The sequence below is a fragment of the Lycium barbarum genome, chromosome 1, assembly GCF_019175385.1.
Source record: "Lycium barbarum isolate Lr01 chromosome 1, ASM1917538v2, whole genome shotgun sequence".
In the NCBI taxonomy this organism is placed as follows: domain Eukaryota; kingdom Viridiplantae; phylum Streptophyta; class Magnoliopsida; order Solanales; family Solanaceae; genus Lycium; species Lycium barbarum.
Window position 1 is genome coordinate 9,813,493 of NC_083337.1, and position 15,823 is coordinate 9,829,315.

At 33.5% G+C, this 15,823-nt stretch overlaps 1 protein-coding gene across 3 annotated transcripts; it reads left to right on the plus strand.

Annotated features, from left to right (window-relative positions):
• Window positions 1-3,539: 3,539 nt before the first annotated feature.
• Window positions 3,540-15,128, plus strand: LOC132631583 (uncharacterized). Of its 3 annotated transcripts, none has more exons than XM_060347195.1 (4): window positions 3,540-4,250; window positions 13,263-13,312; window positions 13,617-13,694; window positions 13,857-15,128. In XM_060347195.1, the coding sequence occupies exons 1-4, from the start codon at window positions 4,125-4,127 to the stop codon at window positions 14,899-14,901; spliced, it is 1,299 nt and encodes a 432-aa protein (XP_060203178.1). In that variant the 5' UTR covers window positions 3,540-4,124; the 3' UTR covers window positions 14,902-15,128. The 3 variants fall into 3 exon arrangements, with proteins under 3 accessions (XP_060203178.1, XP_060203184.1, XP_060203166.1); XM_060347183.1 differs by lacking the exon at window positions 3,540-4,250 and adding an exon at window positions 7,738-8,546; XM_060347201.1 differs by lacking the exons at window positions 3,540-4,250; window positions 13,263-13,312 and adding an exon at window positions 7,733-8,546.
• The last annotated feature ends 695 nt before the right edge of the window (window positions 15,129-15,823 follow it).

Below are 15,823 nucleotides of genomic sequence, written 5' to 3' on the forward strand. Positions count from 1 at the left end.
TTCCCTCTCTTCTCCCTCGGTAATACCTGCTCGTTATCGAATCTGGACGGAGATATCATCCACACCACCGGCGCTACCACTACCATCACCGTTTGTATTCGTCCATCTGAGTGCATTTTCTCAATTTTAAGAGGAATTTTTACATCTATGACCCGATTTCATGTCTTCTTCTCCTTCTTCTATCTCAGATTTGTGTGTATTCGTCATTTTTTGAATGTAGATATAAGTTGTGTATTTGACTGATTGTATTTTTGGGCAAACTAGATGTTTTTGACTCTATATGTTATTTGAGTGATCTATATACATATGTTTGTATATGATTATTTCGAGTAAATACAGTGAATCTAAAATTTTGTTGTTTATATACAAATTTACCCCTATCATTGTTTTTCATACAACCGATTTACGTTTTTGAATACCTGAATACACTCTATAGCAATGAAATACTACCAGCGATAGCTCAAATAGATCCAAATACAGTCAAATACATTCAACTTTGTGACGTCCGGCGATGACCTTACTAATCGGAGCTCGAATACATTCAAATACAGCCAAAACAAAATGATACATTAATATATAAATACACTAGAATATACAGATCCTTCGTGTATTGAAATACTAGAATACAATCATTTTGAATACACATGTATTCAAAGAAAATAAGGTTGCACGTATTCAAATGCACGCGACATCAAATAAAGTTGGGCACAACTGAATAGTGCATTCAAATACACACGAATTGTCCTAAACTAGCTACCAACCGTAATTAAGTAAAAAGTAGCTACTGTTAATTAGAAGCTCTTAAACTATAGCTATTTATGTAAGTTACCCTAGTTTGTTATCATATATATACGTTATTATCCAATGTAAATTGTAAGAAAGAGGTGAGCATCCAAGGGTGTGATCTAGTGGTTAATGAAGTAGGTTGAGCACCATCAAGTCTCAGGTTCAAATCCAAGTAGAGACAAAATATTAGATGATTTTTTTTCCATCTGACCTAACATTTGGTGGACAGAGTTACCTGATATCTCGTGGAATTAGTCGAGGTGTGCGCAAGTTGGCCCGAATACCACGATTATAAAAAAAAAATGGGACGGGTGATAACATGAAATGTTTTGTATGTAGCCATTATTAAACTGCACATTTAAATTAGATCAATGTAATGCATTTCTTTTGAATACTTTGAACTGTCTATATGTGGCTACATTGAGAAAACAATCTATTCAGCCGTGTTCCGTTGAGTTGACATATGTCAAATGGATTATTTTAGTGAAATCAGCTGGAACTGCATTTTAGGATAATAATTCTGGATTGTGGTTTTTCTAACATAGTTGGGCTGGTTGAGAATAAAGTTGGTGTTCAAATTGAGGTTTTAGAGTCTCGTGAGCACATTTCAAATTGGGAATGTTAGGAGAATTGTGAAATGCCCTCTAAAGCCAGTCGGTCAATTAAAGAAATCGGAGCGTCAAGTATTTCCTTTCTTCTTACCCTAAGGGGTCATTTGGTAGGTAGTTAAAATTATCCCGGGATTATAATCCGGGATTAATTTATCCCATCTATTGGGATTATTTTATACCATCTAAAAGATGATATAAAATAATCCCAGTATAAGTGGGATAAGAGGGGATATCCCATCTTTTAGAGTCTCGTGAGCACATTTCAAATTGGGAATGTTAGGAGAATTGTGAAATGCCCTCTAAAGCCAGTCGGTCAATTAAAGAAATCGGAGCGTCAAGTATTTCCTTTCTTCTTACCCTAAGGGGTCATTTGGTAGGTAGTTAAAATTATCCCGGGATTATAATCCGGGATTAATTTATCCCATCTATTGGGATTATTTTATACCATCTAAAAGATGATATAAAATAATCCCAGTATAAGTGGGTTAAGAGGGGATATCCCATCTCTTGGGATGGGATACATTTTATACCTTGTTTGGTACAAGGTATAAATTTATCCTAGGATAAGTTTATACCTTCTACCAAACATGGTACAAAAAATTAGTGCCGGGATATCCAACTTATACCATGCACCAAACGACCCCTAAGTGTAATTATATTAATCTTTCGATTTTTATCGATTTCCATCTCCTTTTCTTTATTTGCATGTAATAACAACAAAATAAGTCCTGCATTCAAGCCCTAAAAACAAAAATTAATCATAGAGAACATTTTTTTCATTTAAAAAATTTATACTGACATTTGAATTAATCGGACTAGTAAAAGGTCAGACAAGGGATAGCAAAATCGCTATCCTGTTGCCATAATCACACCTCATCCAAACATAATGACGGTTGTGAACCAAGCTGACTTTATAAGGATCTACGGGCTAGAAGTGGTACATAAAGTGACAAGACATATCCAATTAAGATTATTGGGCCGAGTAAAATGTCAGAAAATTTTATTTAGGATTCAGACCCAATTAGAATTTGGTCAGAAAGTTTTAGGAGTTGGAAGTAGCGGGTTATGCCTATTGTTGAGACAAGTATGTATTCCCTCATTCCATTCCTTTGAGTTATGCTTCTCATTCCTTTCTTTTATTGTGTTTTTTACCTTTCATGTTCGTTCCTAGCGATATGCCTTTCAATTTGTAAATTTCTTTGTAATTTTAGTAACGAATTAGCGCAATACATCAATAGCTTATTTGGATTTGAGTTGTGTTTTGTCTGATTATTGAGTTTGTTTCAATGACAGCACCAAATTTTAGTTATTGTTATAAAATAAATAGTACGTACCAGTAATCTAATTGGGTCATTCTTTTCATTATTATATCTTACGTGTTGGAAAAAATAATTTAAAGTTGTAATTAAAATCGATTATTATTTGCTAGTTTAATTTATGTCTAGTTAGGATTTTAAATTTATACTCCCTCTGTTTCAATTTGTTTGAACCTATTTCCTTTTTAATCTGTGCCAAAATAAATGATCTTTTTTCTAATTTGAAAATAAATTCACTTTATGAATGATTTACAGTCACATAAATTTTCAAGGCTTATTTTGAACCACAAATTTTAAATTTTTTATCTCTTTCTTAAATATCGTGCCTAGTCAAATGAGTTCATATAAATTGAAACAGAAAGAGTATTAGAAATAGATTGTAACAATTGTAGAGAGATTTACAAATTTATCAATAAAATATTTTACTTTCACATCGCCACGTGTCAACTCATAACAGACAATTCCACCAAGAGACGTAAAGGATATACCTGTCACTTTCAAAAGCTTAGGAACAATTTTGAGTCATTTAAGAAGTTAGGGATCGTTTGCATGGTATAAGTGAGATATCTCAGCATTAATTTTTTATATTATATTTTATAGAATAAATTTATATTTTGTATCAAATATGATACAAAATATATCTCATGGTATAAGTAGAAATATATCTTCCTATCCATTTATCCCGGAATTATTTTATCCCATCTCCTAAATGGAATAAAATAATCCCAAGATATGAGATAAATTAATCTGAAATTATAATTCCGAGATAATTTTGGCTCCCTACCAAACGACCACTTACAAATTAATATAGACTTCCAGAAAGCTCCCTCACTGTCACTGTTCACCCGCAAAGTAGAATTCTTCCTAGACAAGATTTCCAGCCTAACAAAAATTAATTTCTCCACATACACCGAAATCACCAAAAAAAAAAAAAAAAATCAGTTCTCTTTTCTTTATTCTTCACCTAATAAAAGAAACTCTTTTTTTGTTCCAAAGAAATAACCTTTTTGCATACAGGAAAATCCTAGATTTTCCCTCCGTTACCGTGATTTTTCTTGTTTTCCGACTACCTTTATTTCTTTTTTCCGGTGGTTGATGCTAACGTGCGCACGGTATGAAATATTGCTCGGTTCAAATCCGTAACTTCGTCAGTTTCGTCGAAGGGAGTGCTGACGTGGCGGAACCGGTGGAACTGATGCTAACGTGCGCAAGGTGCGCGTGGTAGGAAATTTTATTTGCTCGGTGGAGTTGCCAACATGGTAACAGCGGTGGGTTGAGGCTAACGTGCGCAGGGTGCGCGTGATTAGGAAATATTGTTCGAAAAGAGGTTGCGTTGTGATTTTTAAAAATTCAAATAATCTGATCCGTACACGTGGAGATTAAGAGTGCTGAGAACCGTACACGTGTGAGGATGTGGGGCACGTGGGAGGAACTAATCCTAGGTGGCGCTGTTCTACGGCATGGAACACAAGATTGGAACGTCGTCGCTTCGGAACTTCGTTCTCGTACTATCTATCCTTGCTACTTCACCCCTCAGGTTCACATTAATTTACATTTGTGCCCCTGTATTTTATTTTAACGATAAAAATCTATTGTTTGGTCTAATTGTTTATGTATTTTAAAATTATTTTATCTTATATTATATGTGGAACGGATGTTGTGGGGCCCATATGTTTAATCTGTGATGATAAATAACTACTCTAATTTGCATTGGTCAACTAAGTATAAATGTTTTAGAATAAGACTTTAGTTAGTTTTATACCGTATAACATTCTTTTTTACACATTAAATTATTTAAAAGTAACTTCAAAATTTTGATAAAGACCTCTAACGGGTAAAATTATATTAAGGGATCGTTTGGTAGGATGATAAATTATCCCATATAAAGGTCTAATGAACCTAATATGGAATAAGAAATGTCCAATTTGTAGGAAAATAAGAGAACTGAACAAAGAAAAAAGTAAAAAAAAAAGTTGAAAGGAAATTTGAGAAAGGGTATTAAAATATGTTAAGATAATAAATTAATGAAGCCTCTATTTTTAACATTTTTGTTAATAATTTATTAGATGGTCCGTCGCTTTGTATTTATTCAAATTGAAGTAGCATTAAATTAAGAATTTGTCTTTTGACGTGGAGGGTCACTTCAGATAGGAATTTTATTTGTGACAAGGCAGGAAGAATTTGATCAAAACTTTGATTCCCCACCATGGTGGACCAGAGGCTGAAAATTTGTCCTTTACCAATCAATATACTCCTTCCGTCCCAATTTATGTGGTACCATTTGACTTGACACGAAATTTAAGAAAGAAAGAAAGACTTTTGAAATGTGTGGTCCAAAACAAGCTTTATATAAATGTGTGATTGTAAATCATCTCATAAAGTTAAATTATTTCTAAATATAAAAATATGATATTTTTTTTGGGGGAGATCAAAAAGAAAGTTGTGCCACATAGTGGTTTTTCTAACATAGTTGGGTTGGTTGAGAATAAAGTTGGCGTTCAAATTGAGATTTTAGAGTCTCGTGAGCACATTTCAAATTGGGAATGTCAGGAGAATTGCGAAAGGCCCTCTAAAGTCAGTCGGTCAATTAAAGAAATCGAGGCGCCAAGTATTTTCTTTCTTCTGACAATAAGCTTGCATTCAAGCCCTAAAAACCAAAAATAATCATCGAGTACATTTTTTTCATTTAAAAACTTTATGCTGACGTTTGAATTAATCGGACCAGTAAAAGGTCAGACAAGGGATAACAGAATTGCTATCCCATTGTCATAATCACACCTCGTTCAAACATAATGACAGTTGTGAACCAAGCCGACTTCATAAGGATTTACGGGCTAGAAGTGGTACATAAAGTGATAAGACATCTCTAATTAAGATTATGGGCTGAGTAAAATGTTAAAATTTTTTATTTAGGATCCGGTCCCAATTAGAATTTGGTCAAAAAGTTCTAGAAGTTGGAAGTAACGGGTTATATGCCTATTGTTGAGAAAAGTACGTGTTCCCTCGTTCCATTTCTTTGAGTTATGCTTCTCATTCCTTTCTTTATTGTGTTTTTGACCTTTTATATTCGTTCCTAGCGATCCCCCTTTCAATTTGTAAATTCCTTTGTAATTTAGTAACGAGTTACTGAAATACATCAATAGCCTTTTTGGGTTGTATTGTGTTTGGTCTGATTACTGACTTTGTTTTTATGACAAACACCTAGTTACTATTATAAGTAGTAATAAGTACTTAATCAATGCCAGTAATCTAATTGAGCCATTCTTTTCACTACTTCCTACGTCGCGTTGGAAAAAATAATTTAAAATTATAGAAAATCAAAATTGATTATAATTTGTTATTTTAATTTATCTCTAATAAAATTTATAATCAATTTCACATAGAAATAGATTTTATACTATTATAAATACGAGTATTGCTAGCTATTTTATAATGAGAAAAATTGTGGAGATTATAGAGATTCGTTGAGTTTTATCAATAAAATATTTTTTTTCGTATCACCACGTGTCAACTCATAATAGGAAAAACTTTATGGTGTGTGAGATATGTCATATCATACTTGTGTAAGGGTCTCTATTAATGGACAAGTGCACATTTATGGGTCCCACTCCATTTTAACTTTTTCCTATCTCTTCACCCACTTTCTTCAATTCACCCTCGTACCCCTCCAGCCATAACTTATTACTCCACTTACTAATCTCTCTTTGCCTAAGCTTGACAAAAATAATGTTAATTTTTTAGTTTGTTTACACAAGCCTTTTAATTATATTAATTTAAATAGCAAAACAAGACACAGTGGAAAAGACAACTTAATGTCTTGAAATTAGTTTTTCCGTATTTAATTATTTAATTAAAGTCATTCACAAGAAGAAGATAATGATAAAAATAAGAATGTCGAATTTTAATTATTAAGTTACATCTGTGCAACAATAAACATTCATTAAAGTAACTTTCCGTTATTTCACTAACACAGTGCACAAAAATAACATTATACCAAGTAGGAGTATATAAAGGAAATCGATAAATCATAACCAAATTGATAAATTGAGCTAACTAAAATAATAATAATTTATTGGTTTTGATAATGAGGAAAAAAAATGATCGTAATTTGATTTATACTTGAAAAAGGTCAAACTAAGACAAACCAACCTAACATTATATATATTCAATTTTTAAAATTACTATATATTAAATATTTATTATAATCTACTTTGTAAATATCTTTTTTTTACTTTGTCATAGTTTTTGTTTCTTAACATTTTTAACACCATATTTGACCTTGCAATTTTATCCCGGCGTGCGCGCGCGTCTCTCTCTCATATATTAATTTAAATGAATCCATTACACCTATGATGTTTTTGTTGTCCTTGACAAAATTTATTCATTTTTAATCAAGTTTCTTATGGCATTGTAAATTTAGTTCTGTGTGTAATTGATTAACATGAACTGGAGTAGATATATTGTATGAAATAGTATGGCAGTTGCATCATATTTCACAAAAAGAAAATTATTTTTGTTATAAAATATTTCACATCGAATCAACAAAAAATAAAAAAAAAACCCAAAAAAGCAATAAAACTCGATTTTATAGATTTTATTTTATTTATAGATATAAAATACCGACACAATTGATTTGATTTAATAAATAAAAAAATTCAAATCAGTCAGATCTATTTACACGTACCAAGCATCATATGAACAATATAAATATATACATGAATATAGAAAGAATTGGGTGAAGAAAAAAATTACGACAGAAAACTGATTTAGAAAATAAAACAATGAGAGTAAAATAAATAGAGAAGATGATTGCTGATGGTGAAAGCTGAGGTTGGAGAGAGAATTAGCCCTAGGAATGAGAAGGGGTCATAGAAGTGGGACCCATATATTTTTTTCTATAAAAAATTACCCTCACATGTCAAGTAATATTTGTGCCTCATCCATCATAAAAAATTTTCTCATAATAGACAATTCCACCAAGAGACGTAAAGGATATACCTGTCATTTTCAAAGTAGGCTTCCAGAAAGTTCCTTCACTGACACTGCTCAGTCGCAAAGTAGAATTCTTCCTAGACAAGATTTCCAGCCTAACAAAAATTAATTTCGCCACACACACCGAAATCTCCCAAAAAAAAAAAAAAAAAATCTATATTCGTCTCCACCTTCTTTCCCTACGGAATAAACATTTTCTATAATCAGTTTGCTCCGTTTTTTTTTTTAATTATCTTTTCTTTCTTCTTCTCCTGATAAAAAAATACTTTTTTTTTTCAAATAAATCACCTTTTTTACATACCCTATATTTCCCTTTGTTCTCGTGATTTTTTTTTTCCAAGTTTCCCGACCACCTTTTATTTCTTTTTTTCCGGTGGTTGATGCTAACATGCACAGGGTGCGCATGGTATGAAATATTGTTCGGTTCAAATCCGTAACTTCGTCAGTTTCGTCGGATGGAGTTCTGACGTGGCGGAACCGGTGGAACTGAAGCTAACGTGCGCCAGGTGCGCGTGATAGTAACTATTATTGCTCGGTGGAGTTTCCTACGTGGTAACAGCGGTGGGTTGAGGCTAACGTGCGCAGGGAGCGTGTGATTAGGAAATATTGTTCGGTTCATATTCGAAAAGTGGTTGCGTTGTGATTTTTAAAAATTCGAATAATCTGAGCCGTACACGTGGAGACTGAGAGTGCTGAGAACCGTACACGTGTGAGGATGTGGGGCACGTGGGAAGAACTAATCCTAGGTGGCTCTGTTCTACGGCATGGAACACAAGATTGGAACGTCGTCGCTTCGGAACTTCGTTCTCGTACTAGCTATCCTTGCTACTTCACCCCTCAGGTTCACATTAATTTACATTTGTGCCCCTGTATTTTATTTAACCGATAAAAATCTATTGTTTGTTCTAATCGTTTATGTATTTGATAACGTAGTACCTAATTTTACGTTAGGGAGAATAATTAAGATTATCCTTTATTTTATTATATATGTAGAATGGATTCTGTGGGGACTGTATGTTTAGTGTTTACTTAACTAATTGGGATTAGTCACCTATAAATTGTTTAGAATAAGACTTTAAATTCTATACAGTATGATATAATATCAATCTTTTCACACATATTAAATTTAAAGTAAATTCAAAAATATTAGACGGGTGTGCATTCCCCAATGAATGCAGTTAGATCCACTGTATCGGATAAGTACAGCTAGTCCGGTTCAAACGGTAGCCGGTAAAGACTTATCAAATTCGTTGATGGCTGTCACTTTGCCAAAAAGTGAATATGAGAGAGGTTCATCCCTCCAGACAAGACGAAGACTACCAAAGACACTAACGCAAGAAGCTACTTCTACAAAGAAAAGCATACTTGCCAAAAAGAAAAAGAATGAAAAAATAGAAAATATAATTAAAGAGACATTGGAAAGGTTTTTTCAGACAAAAGAAGAACAAGATAAACACATAGTCAGAAATCCTAGTCCAGAATTATCTCCAAGTCCAGGGATGTCACCAGTCCATAGTTCAAATCTTGAAGGAGATATGGTAAATTTTCAGAACAGTGCATTTCAAGACTCGCAAGATCCAAATGATGTAGATTCTGGAATGAGTTTTGACTCCATTGCACTACATAATTCACTTGAAGATAGTAGTAATAGAAGTCATCATGATAGACAAAGACTAATTGAGGAAAAGACTCTCAACGGCTAGAAGACATTTCAAAAAAAGTAAATTTATTAAAGTAAGCTTTAATAAAGTAGCCACAGTAAAGGACATATCAGCAAAAGGACAATAATATAAAGTTTCTTTTGAAAAGTTTCGCATGATGATGGGGCCCAAAGAGCACTCGGCTGAACTCAAAAGATTCTTTAATATTTTGAAATCTGAAGTTGAAGTCTGCCAGATGCCTATAAATAAGAGCATTTGTTGAGAAGTAAGGATATCATCAACAACACCTCTCAAGAAAAAACTCCATATTCCGCTTCTCTTTCATCAAATGCCTCAATCCCTTTTTCAGTCCAAAATCCCTGTAATATAAACTTCTATTGTAAAATAGTATTAAGTTTTCAATAAGTTTCTCCTAGTGTGAAGTAGTTTTTGGAGTTACTCGAAAGGGAAACCTCCCTCCATCTTCGAGTCATGTAAGTTTTATTAACTATGTTTCTATACTATTCTCCCTATTATGTAAATTATGTCCATGTTTATATAAATACTATGTTTTAAGTAATTGCTTGTTATTATGAATCTGTTACTCGTAGTATATGGTTATTCTCTTAACTTCTTAATAAACTCGATGGATTAACCTGTAAATCTAAGAGGCCGTTAAAATGTTCAAAAATGATGAAGGACTAACTGTTGGCCATGTTCGGGGTGTGGTTAAAGAAGAAAGTTATTAAGAACAAAGGTTAAGAGAAAGAGATGAACAATGTAACAAGATTCATGACTGGACAGAGTTAAGATTATTTTAAAAATAAAAATAAAAATAACGTAAAAATGGGAGATAAACAGAAACTTAGAAATATAACTACATGATAAGAGGACACCTAGGAGTGAGGAAGTACCAAGTAGGATTGTTTAAACATTTGATAAAAACCACATTATATTTTCTACTGAGTTCTTTGAAATTTATTTGAAATTCTAAAATATCGAAAAAACATAACCTCCCTCTCACTTTGGTATATCGAAATTCCATTGGGAAATTTTCTTTGTATGCTTCTCATAAAGCCTTTGTTGATTCTCCTAAAAATGTCTCTAGATATTTATACATTGTTTCTGGATCTGTGTCATTATAAGTTTTTATGTAGTCTGCTACTACTATTCCTTTCTAAAGGTGTATTACTGAATTCCATCTCTGTGGATCATAAGCCGCTATGTTTAATATTTTACCTTTAGTACCTCCTTGGAGAGTAATAGGTTCTTCTATAGGCATTCTTTTTCCCGATGGTTTTACATTTTTTATGGGTTCTCCTGCTGTTCTAAAAACTCTTCTTCTAGGTACATTTTCTGTACTTGTGTCTACTGTGTAATGTTCAGGAGTTGTTCTTTGGAATGACTAGAACTAGATGTATAGATTCCATTAACTACATCATTTGGATCTTGCGAGTCTTGAAATACACTGTTCTGAAAATTTATCATATCTCCTTCAAGATTTGAACTACGGACTGGTGACATCCCTGGACTTGGAGATAATTCTGGGCTAGGATTTCTGACTATGTGTTTATCTTGTTCTTCTTTTGTCTGAAAAAAACTTTCCAATGTCTCTTTAACTATATTTTCTATTTTTTGATTCTTTTTCTTTTTGGCAAGTATGCTTTTCTTTGTAGAAGTAGCTCCTTGCGTTAGTGTCTTTGGTAGTCTTCGTCTTGTCTGGAGGGATGAACCTCCCTCATCTTCACTTTTTGGCCAAGTGACAGCCATCAACGGATTTGATAAGTCTTTACCGGCTACCGTTTGAATCGAACTAACTGTATCCTTATCCGATACAGTGGATCTAACTGCATTCATTGGGGAATGCACACCCGTCTCATCCATTTTGGTTTGAGATGGAAAACTCTGAGATTGTGCTGACGCGAACTTGACTGCATGCAGTCTTGTGTTCTAACATTTCACTTGTTCCAAGAGTTTCATTTTTTCTTAGATTAATGTCTCATTTTTTTGGTTTAGTCTTTTGAAGGCTTCGGCCATGAAAGAACAATGATCACAAAAAATTACTTTGTCTATGTCTTTTTGTATGTTGTACTGAGGAATTTTATCTGGGTTTTGTCTGAGTGCTGGAGAAATATAGTAATTTGGACCCAATATTCCTCTAGCGTAATCTAATGCCTCAGTAAAATCATTAAATCCTTTAAAAAGAGATTTTTGTATATCTTTAATAGAGTCTATGACTTCTAGCCAGGTTTGAAAAATACCAGTAGTTTTACCATGAACTACAACATAAAATTAAAAATTTTTGTCCAGGTTCTTGTCTGAAAAATACTAACAAAGTGCATTTAGAGTTGCTAAAAAATGTTTAGAATCTTTTTTATTATGTGATATCTATAAATTATCTACTAAACATGTCTGTTGTTTATCTATTAGACAATCTGGTGATATTCTACAAGTCATATTTGATTGTGAAAAAAATACTAAATTATGCTTAGTTCCGAATATTATTCTTTCTAGGGCGTTTCTTTCTAATGAAGATATAGGTTTAAAATGAAGATTACCTAATACCATTTGTCTGTAAGGGTCTGGGGTTGAGGCTTGTATGCCTTTGTCTGCTGTCTGTGAACTTGATGGTCTCATGTTTTTCAAATAGGAAATCATATTATTAGTTAACAGTAATCTTTAATCTACTTAATTGGTTTGCTAAATTATTATCTTTTCCTTTTATATGTTCAAACTTCAGGTTATAAATTGAAACGGTATCTATAAAATTTAACCATCTCCGTGTACTACTATTTTGGTCATAAATCTTTTGATAGAATTTAATTATAGCTTCACAGTCTGTTCTAACTAATATTTCTGGTTTGTTTAAAATATATAGTCTAAGACTATTTAATCCGTATATTATAGCTAAAATTTCTGCATCTATACTACTCATATTTCCTTTTTCTTTGTACTTACCACTTTGATAAGCACATATTTTTTCTTCACTTTTATTACTATATTTATTTGGTTTTGCTTTTAATTCTGCTCCCCATCCTTCGAAACTACCATCTGTTTTTATGATTAAATAGTCTGTTTCTAGTGGCATATATATATATATATTTCTTTAAAATTCGAACACGCTTGACAAAATTTATGGCTCCGCCACTGTTATGGTTCTTCACCTCTCACCTTACATGTATACAAATTGGTTTTTTAATTCTAAAATAGTATTTACTCTTGCTCCGGAGATCATTCCTGTTGATGAGCTTATTTTTGTTGATTGTGAAATTGAACTATTAATATGATAAAGTATCATAATAATTGAAGTATGGTTAGTAAAATAAATCATTTTCCATGCTTGTTACTAGTGAAGAAGATGGGCAAAAGCCAAAAATAAGAGACTCTTGTGTTTCTGTACTCCTAATTATTGAGTACTGGAGATCTTTGCCAAAAAGACTATTCGCTCCTCACTAATTTCTCAAGTAGTATTGTGTTTGCTTCCCTCAACTACTTTGTTAACATTTCCATTTCTGATTTGAAAGATTTTAGGCCGACATGCTTCTAGATAAACTATAGAAGCGTGGTGCATTTAGGAAATCCTTTATATCTTGAGTTTCAAGAGTTATAGTTAAAGATCATAGTTTCTTGGTAACTAATGAAAACATACACACTAACGAATAAGGAGGACTAATAAAGAAATAGTTTTCATTAATTAACATAGCAGACACGAAATTGACAGTATGAGGAGAGTAACTAGTTTTACAAATTTAGCTTTATGCTGAACTATATAGTTAGCCGATAGGAAGATGAAAGTAATCTACTTCACTTCCCCGTTGTCTTTCTTCGCCTCCTTGTATTCACCATCCATATCTTTAAGCAGACTATTACTTCTACTCTTATCAAGAACCGATTTGACAAAAATACTTAATGTGCAGGCTTGCAAAGCCAAGTATGAGGATTTGCAAAAACGCTACTCTGGCTGCAAGTGAGTCAAGTTCCTCAAACTCACGAGTTAATTTAATTTTGTGCATTGAGTCAGTAACCATGTCAGCTATGGCTTCTAAAATGCTTATGAAAGTTCTATGATCGTGTATGGAGTCATTATATGCTACTAGTCTATTGGTGTCACGTGCCGAAAAAATTGGCTTTTGAGTTTATGCCTAGGGTCCTAGCTTTCGGGTTGAATTCACGGTTTCCATTCATTTAATATAAATTGGGAGAAAAATTTGCACATTAGGATCTAATCCTTGCACTAATCAATACCCTACTTCTTTACCTTCTTTTGTTAGTGCTTGGTTTGAAGAGCTAAGAAAGAGACGAGTTGAAGAACTGAAGCGAGAATTGGAGAAATCTGAAAGCTCAATCGGGTTAGTGTAATGCTTCTCTGTCTCAAGTTGGTGCTTCTCAAATATATCATGTTTTAAGTTTCTTGACCGTACTGAGTGTGTATCTACATTTCGTCAGCTTAACAGGCAGTTTCTGACATCCTTTCACTCAAGTTTTCTAGCTTTTTATGTGTGTAATCTCAGGTCTCTCCTCTCAAAGATTGAAAGCCTGAAGGCTGAGAAAGATGGTTCCAGCCACACTGAACTGCCCACTGCTCTTGTAAAGTCGGAATACACGGAATCATTTGGCAAAGATGGCATATCTGCTGGCAGCTTCACAATAGACACTGGGACCAATTATTCCCCCGAGTCTGAGAGTCCTGCAGTAGCCTCAGCTAAAGATATAGATTCAAAGCTAGAATATTCCGAGCCTTATGAGCGAAATGAAATTCCAAGGAAGTCAGCAGAGACTGCCGATGGAAATGGTGGGGCTTTGAGGAAGAGAAAATGGAAAGATTCCATTTTGGATAGCAAAGAAGGAAGCATCGGGGAGAGTGACGATGTGCGTTCAATCAGTGGCATCTCCACCACAGAGGATAGTAAAGGAGGATTATCTAGATTGATGAATGATGATTTGATGGCAATTTTCAATTCCATTATACAGAACGAAGAGGCTATGGTCTTTAGGCATCGTCGCGATAGTCAGAAGAGAGCTAGATATAAGGAAATGATCAAGCAGCATATGGATGTTGAAACAGTAAGATCAAGATTAGTCAGGTGTTCCATCAAATCACCAGGTGAACTCTTTAGAGATTTACTTTTGCTAGCAACCAACGCCATTGTGTTTTACTCAAAGCGAACAAGAGAATACAAGGCGGCAATGGCCCTCAGAGACATCGTCATCAAAGCGCATCGGGACCATTATAAAAGCTCTTACCACACAGCTAAGAAACCAAGAAGTGCTCGCCTTCACCCCTCCAAATTCAAAATTCAAGCAAAGTCTTGCAACAATGTAAATAGAAATGCTGATTCCGAGGCTCCTTTGCAGTCATTGTTAGCCGCTAAGAAAGGGTTAAAGGGACATAGGAAGTTCAAGTGTGGATCGGTTGATGGATCTGTTAATAGAAGAACTAATGTACCAGGAATGGAAGATACAAGATGTAAAACTCCGGTTAAGGAGGACCATCGGTCTGAGGTAGTAATGAAGGAAAGAAAAAGAGCTCGCAAAGGTGATTTGCAGGTTGCATAGTCCTCTTTTTTGTGTACAAATTTTCTTCTTTTACTCCTCTATCTTTCATGGTCATTTTGCAACTGAACTATGTGATGTGAAAGTCATTTCAAGGGGCATCTACTAAAGCTGACAAGTTGTTCAGAGAAAAAAAAAAGGAACAGAATTGAAGAAGTAAGATGATGTTGTGTCAAATTCACTGCCCTAAGAGATATTGCCCGTATTCTCTTTAGGAGGGTTACAAGCAATTCTCTTCAGCATTTAGTAAAGCCTCTGCATATTAACTTCAACTATTTCAAAAGAGTCCTTATATTATAGAATTTCAGATGTGATTTTTCTGAAAAGTCACTCTCTTTGATGAATACATATCTCATTAATTTAAGAGGTGATTTTTCTGAAAAGTCACTCTCTTTGATGAATACATATCTCATTAATTTAAGAGGTGATTTTTCTGAAAATATCTCTATAATTTAAGACGCTTATTACAAATTAACTCAACAATTGTTGGGCTGATTTAGGGGTGGCAAAATTAGTCCAAATTCATTTGATCCGCCTAAGTGTTTAGTTCATGATCTTAATATCATTTATAACACATTCATATCACATCACAACAACATTCATATCTCAATTCAAACTATTTCTCAAAATGTCACTATTCATCATTCATGACCTAGTTGACCACATTTTCTACAATCCATGTATTTTAATTCTCCAATACCTTAAACATCTTGTAAGCTTTAATGGGTTTGGGCTAGTGTGATTGTAAAGATGGCTTATTTGAGCTAACCAAGTTGACTCATCACAAATAATCAACTCAAATTGGCCCATTAAATGAGCTCAAACTGACCCTTTAATTGTCTTCCATTCATATGTCCAGAAGATATAAAACATGATTAACTTCTTTTTTAATTATTTTTGTAAGTATAAAAGATACAAAACATTA